The sequence below is a fragment of the Carya illinoinensis genome, chromosome 8 (assembly GCF_018687715.1).
Source record: "Carya illinoinensis cultivar Pawnee chromosome 8, C.illinoinensisPawnee_v1, whole genome shotgun sequence".
NCBI lineage: Eukaryota > Viridiplantae > Streptophyta > Magnoliopsida > Fagales > Juglandaceae > Carya > Carya illinoinensis.
In genome coordinates, this window is record NC_056759.1 from 10,671,419 (window position 1) to 10,677,568 (window position 6,150).

At 31.7% G+C, this 6,150-nt stretch overlaps 1 protein-coding gene across 1 annotated transcript; it reads left to right on the forward strand.

Annotated features, from left to right (window-relative positions):
• Positions 1-1,032: 1,032 nt before the first annotated feature.
• On the forward strand, positions 1,033-3,940 carry LOC122274392. Its single transcript, XM_043083433.1, has 4 exons — positions 1,033-1,090; positions 2,914-2,993; positions 3,103-3,529; positions 3,849-3,940. The coding sequence occupies exons 1-4, from the start codon at positions 1,033-1,035 to the stop codon at positions 3,938-3,940; spliced, it is 657 nt and encodes a 218-aa protein (XP_042939367.1).
• The last annotated feature ends 2,210 nt before the right edge of the window (positions 3,941-6,150 follow it).

A 6,150-nucleotide genomic window follows, 5' to 3' on the forward strand; every position in this document is an offset into this window, starting at 1 on the left:
TTATACTAATTTCTAACTTATAAGTTATTCCTATAGTATTTAATAGGCTATTATATTATAAACTTATACTATAGTATTTAATTACATGTTGTTCTACTAAAGTATTACATATTATTATATTAGTTTTTAACTTAATTATATACTAGACTTAGAGCCTGTTTGGGGTTGTGGTGGAAAGTTTAAAAAGTGCTTTAAAATGGTTTAAAGTACTTAAATGATAAAATTGACATGTTTGGTAATTTTATAGTAAAGTACTTTTAAATAAAAAAAGCTAAAAAAACACTTTTAAACAAAAACATCAAAATGATACTTTTTGTTAGAAGCACTTTACAAAAAGTAAGTCCTATTTTTCCGTTACATGTATATTACAAAATGCTCCTCACTATTTTACCACAACGACAACTTTGCCCCTCTCTCTCGGCCTCTGAAAACCTTCACGCCTTCAACTTTCAGATGGAGCTGAAATTTTCAGAAAGACCTTCAACTCTCTCTCTTTCTCTCTGGGCCTCCAAATACCTTTATGCCTTCAACTTTAAGAAGACCTTCACGCCTTCACGCCTTCAACTTTCAGATGGAGTTGAAAATTTTCATATGGCAATTTTTCTTCAACCTTTTTTTGTTTTTTGTTTTTTTTTTTGTTTTTTTTTTGTCTTTTTTATAACGAAGAATCGGTATTCCTTATCAAAAATCTGGAAGGAACCCGAAAGCCCACCTTCAAATTCTAAAATGTGAGTCTCTCCTATTCCCACATTTTTTTGGCATCCAAACAACACATCAAGAAAAATACTACGAAACCCCAAACTAGATAATTCCAAGTTTACACAACGGGAGAAAAATTGCACCTTGTCAGGGGTAACAGAGTCGAACACATAGACTTGGCCTCAAAACGAGAGCATGAGCTGGCTGGTATCTTCTTGACGCTGAATCACCATCTTCAATGCACGAGTTAATTTACAGCCATGAACGTAAACACCAATAGCGCCGCCAGTGTCGTCGATCGAGTGGGCTTCGTAGTGAATGTGAGAGTTTTCAATGGACTCTGCGCCAGGTTTTGGCGAATTGGAGGAAGTGTATATTGGGCATTACAAAGGTAAATGAGTGCAGTGGGGAAAAATCCCTAGCTCTATTGGAGCTAAAACATAGTTATTGGAGCTCGGGGGGAGAAATTACTCTTCGGTTGGTTATCTTTACTTTCCTAAAATCCGAGAAAAATGGAACCGATTGCGCAAGAAAATTGTATTGGATAAGTGTCTAGATTTATTGGGTTAGCTACCTACTTAAAGATTGGATTTTAGAAACAAAAAAGTCTCTAGATTTATTGGGTTAGCTACCTACTTTCCAGATTGGATTTTATCATCACCAAAAAAAGTGAAGAAAGGTATGAATAAATTTCTGTTAATATCCATTCCGATTGATTCTCACGTATGTTTGATCTATTGAAACTCTAAGTCTTTGCTCTATTTATACAACACCCATGACTGAGTTATGTAGTTTGTAAAAAAAAAAAAAAAAAACCTTATCTTCCATTCGGTGGTATTGCAAATTGTGTGGAGTGTGCATGCATTCGGTGGTATTGTCATTTGTGCACAGTGAGTTATAATCATCCATTCACAGTCGGCTGTAATCTAGGTATGTTGTGATTGGTATTATTTCCTCATTATTTGTTATTTTTATTTAGAGTTGCTTCTCTAGTTGCCATCGCAGTCCTTGCTCCCCTTTTCTTTTCTTCTTGTTTTTTTGTTGGCCATGCAAGGGGGATGAGGTCCTTCATGATGCACGAAATCACAGTGCATAACTACTGTGAAAGTCCTATAATTGCTTGACAATTTCTATTATCATCATAACTATAATGGTATCAATGTCCAGATTTTCTGCTTTCTAGAGTCTTGTTAGAGATGCTGCTGTGTAAGTTGTGTCTTTTGTACACTTTCTTTGGTTATGAATGAAGTATTTTTCATTATAAAATATACATATATATATATCAGAAGCCAGAATTAGAATGATATTTGATTACCAGAAAAAGGAAAATATAAACTGATTAAATTGAATGGAAATAAGTCAACCACGGGAGCCATATCAGTAGCCATTAAGTGAGAGAGAGAGAGAGAGAGAGAGAGAGAGAGAGAGAGAGAGAGAGAGAGAGAGAGAGAGAGAGGGGGCATGAGTCTGCTGCATGAGAAATAAGTGTGGCTAACGAATAAGGGATTTAGGCAGTGGATTAAAACAAGAGATTGTGATAGAAAAAGAACAATGATTAAAAAGTCAAATGGCACTATTTTGACTTTTGAGGGTGAGTAAAAAGGCATGTAGTAATGGGGTGAGGGGATCTCAAAACCTCAAACTCAGTGATACAAGAACTTACAGATCGACCAGATGTGCTGAACATCATATAGATTAAAAAAATGGTTCTTTTGATTAAAACATGAAATGAATTGATTTTTAAAAATAAAAAACGAAGTCAAAAAGTGACTATAAGAACATTGGAATTCATTGTCTGCATTCCTTCATAGTGCACAACTGTAACTCTGCTATTTAAAGTTACCATCAGCATAATTCTTGATAAACCTGGAAGCTATAAAGATTGCTTCTCTTAACTTACTTCCTTCTATACTTTTCAACATATAACAAACATGTCTAAGAGAAATCAAAACCATATTGTTGCGGCTACACAAATGCAAGATAGTTAGACAGGGAGATTAATTTAGACAGATAAAATGCTAGAGGATTATGTAGACATATGTGTTTGTGAGATTTATGCTGGTAATCGTCTAGGAACCCATTTTAATAAGATAGGGTGGAAAAATGTGGTTAATAAGTTTAGCGAGAAAATTGGTAAAGAATTTTGCTATAAACAACTAAAGAATAAGTGGGATAGTTTAAAAAATGATTGGAACATTTGGACGAAATTGGTAGGAAATGAAACTGGCCTTGGATGGGATCCAGTGAAGAAGACAATTGACGGTACGGATGAGTGGTGGGAAAAAGAGTTACAGGTACTATGTTTTTACCTATTTATTTCCTTCTTTATAATCAGTTAATATTTATCATTACTGATTACATTGCACCCATATATAGGAAATTCCATAAGTGGCTAAGTTTCAGAATGCAGGTTTGGCTCATATTTCCAAGTTAGATATAATGTTTAGGGGTATAACTGCCACTGGTGAGGGAGCTTGGGCCCTATCCTTTGGATTGAATTTTGAAGATGCAGTAAGATTTGATCAGGATAACGATGTGATGTTAGACGTAGAAGAGACTGATGACTCGGATGATGAACCTGGTGATATTCATGCAGATTTAGACACTCAAACGAAAGAATCTAAACGGGCTACACCTACAATCCAAGATAGGAAAAGGAAAAAAGGAATTCAAATATTTGATCAACATTTCACACGTCTTTGTGATGTTCTTGAAAAGCGGGTTACAACATCATTCTCTAATAAACCTGGCCGTAGCATTGATGAGGTTATGGCTGTTGTACGAAAGTTAGCTGAGATAGAAAATGACTATGAGGTTTTTAGGGATGCAAGTGAGGAACTCTTTATGAAATCACATAGAGAAATGTTTATTGCCCTAAAGGACCCAATATTTCAAATTGATTTTATTAAACGCATGAAAAATAAATAAATCAATAATGACAATCATGATCTTATTTTTGGGGATTCGTTATTATTTTCTTTTCTAAATGCGTTGTAATGAACTATTTTAGAGGTTGTTGAGAATAAATTTTTTTTATTATATATTTTGTTCGAATTTTTACAACATTTTTATTTTTTTTATTGCTGCTTGTTCTTAAGCATTGCGATTTTGTTATTTATTTATTTTTCATATTTTTGTGAATTTAACAGACATGGAGAATAATGGTTACGATACTGAAGAGTATACAGGCGATGTCAATAATGGTGAAGAAGAAGAAAAGAGGATGATATTGACTTTATGATAGCATTACAATTAATGATGGCTTCTAAATATTACACAACATATATGGTCAAGGAACCTTGTAGGACCTCTCCGCATATAGGTCATAAGTTTGTTATGGAGATTCTAAATGGTCATCATGATAGATGTCATCAACAATTTAGGATGGAAAAAGATGTATTTCATACTTTATGCAAAGAGTTGAATGGAAGATATAACTTAGCTAGTACTCGAAACATAACTATCGAAGAAATGGTTGGAATTTTCTTGATTACATTAGGTCATGGGTTCGGGAATAGAATGGCGCAAGAAAGATTTCAACATTCGGGAGAGACTATTAGTAGGCATTTTAATAGTGTATTAATGGATGTTTCACGAATGGCGGTCGACATTATCAACCCCATTGATAGGGAATTTAAGGATGTTCCAAAACAAATTTGTGAAGATGAGTGACATTGGCCATACTTTAAAGATTGTATTGGAGCTATTGATGAAACCTATGTGCCAGGTACTATATCTCCAACAAAACAAATTCCATTTATTGGTAGAAAAGGCATACCTACTTAGAATATCATGGCAGTTTATGATTTTCATATGCGTTTCACTTTTGTTTGGGCTGGGTGGGAAGGTACCACGCATGATACAAGTATTTTTATGGAAGCTATTCGAAATGAGGAATTGCACTTTCCACATCCACCTAGAGGTTTGAATTTAATAAGAATGACATTAATGAACTTTAATAAGATAATAAATGATTTTTATATTACTTTTGATTTATTATCCCAAATTGTATGCAGGTAGATATTACTGAGTAGATGCTGGATATCCTCATATGAACGGATACATGGGGCCATACAAAAGGGAACGATATCATCTACCAGATTTTCATCGTGGTCCTCGACCAATGGGAATGCGTGAAATATTTAATTATGCACATTCATCGCTCAGATGCACTATTGAGAGAATATTTGGAGTTTGGAAAAATAAATGGAAGATATTAGATCATATGCCAAATTTTCCTTATCATAAGCAAGTTAAAACTATCATGGCGTCTATGACTATTCATAATTTTATTAGAACTCATGCATTAAAGGATATTGAGTTCAAGCCATACGATGATAACGGAGATTATCTACCTCCTAGAAGCATGGAGGACGAAGAGGCAGGAGATTACTCAAGCATACAACAATTAGAGATATCTAGTGAAAATGTTATTAATATTGAGCGTGATTATATTGCTCTTTCACTTATGCATGGTTGAAGTTATTTTCATTCCATTATAATTACTGAAAAATCTATTAGACTATTTTCATTGTTATTTTATTATAATATTTTATTTCTATCAAGAATATACCCTTTTGTGTCATTTCTACATCAAAAAGTGCTTTTTAAATTCGTTTACAAAAAAATCTAATATATTTGAAAGTGCTTTAGACATACGGATTCCAAACAGTAAATAGCTTTTTAATAGTAGAGCTTATTACGTTAAGCTCTAAGCTATAAGCCTTAAGCTAAAAATAATATTTTCTACCACAACCCCAAAGATGTACTTAGTATTCTATATTTAATGTTATTATACTAGTGATTATACATTAGTATACGTGTTATTATACACTAGATATTATATATTAGTATTAAGTGTTATTATACATTACTATTATATGTTATTATACTTGAGTTTAACTAACTATGTAAGATATAGTTATATAAAATTTATATCATCAATATATTAGTATTAAAGGTTATTATAAATTTATATATTAGTACTTATCCATTAGTGGTACATGTTATTATACATTAGTATTCCAATGTTATATGTTATTATGCATTTTAGTATTTATACATTAGTAATTATGTAACATGGTAGTTATATTGAAATAGTATGATGTTTACATACACTAAACTATTATTAGTCAATTTAGTCTATATATATTATAGTATAAATATATTATTTTATCATAATTAGCTTATGCTAGTATATTATTGAGTTTAACTAACTATATATATAAGATAAAGTTATATAAAATTTATATCATCAATACTTTAGTTATTATACTTTAGTATTACATGTTATTATAAATTTATATATTAGTATTTATCCATTAGTATTACATGTTATTATACATTATTATTATAATGTTTCATGTTATTATGCATTTTAGTGTTTATACATTAGTATTACATGTTATTATATTTATATATATTTGATTAATGATAGAAAATACATATATT

Bases quoted from the DNA above. Each gene is read 5' to 3' on its own strand.
- LOC122274392 (XM_043083433.1), top strand. From the start codon at position 1,033: ATGGACTCTGCGCCAGGTTTTGGCGAATTGGAGGAAGTGTATATTGGG. The intron at 1,091-2,913 runs GTAAATGAGTGC...CGAAATTGGTAG, and splicing joins GTATATTGGGCATTACAAAG to GAAATGAAACTGGCCTTGGA. The intron at 2,994-3,102 runs GTACTATGTTTT...GCTAAGTTTCAG, and splicing joins GGTGGGAAAAAGAGTTACAG to AATGCAGGTTTGGCTCATAT.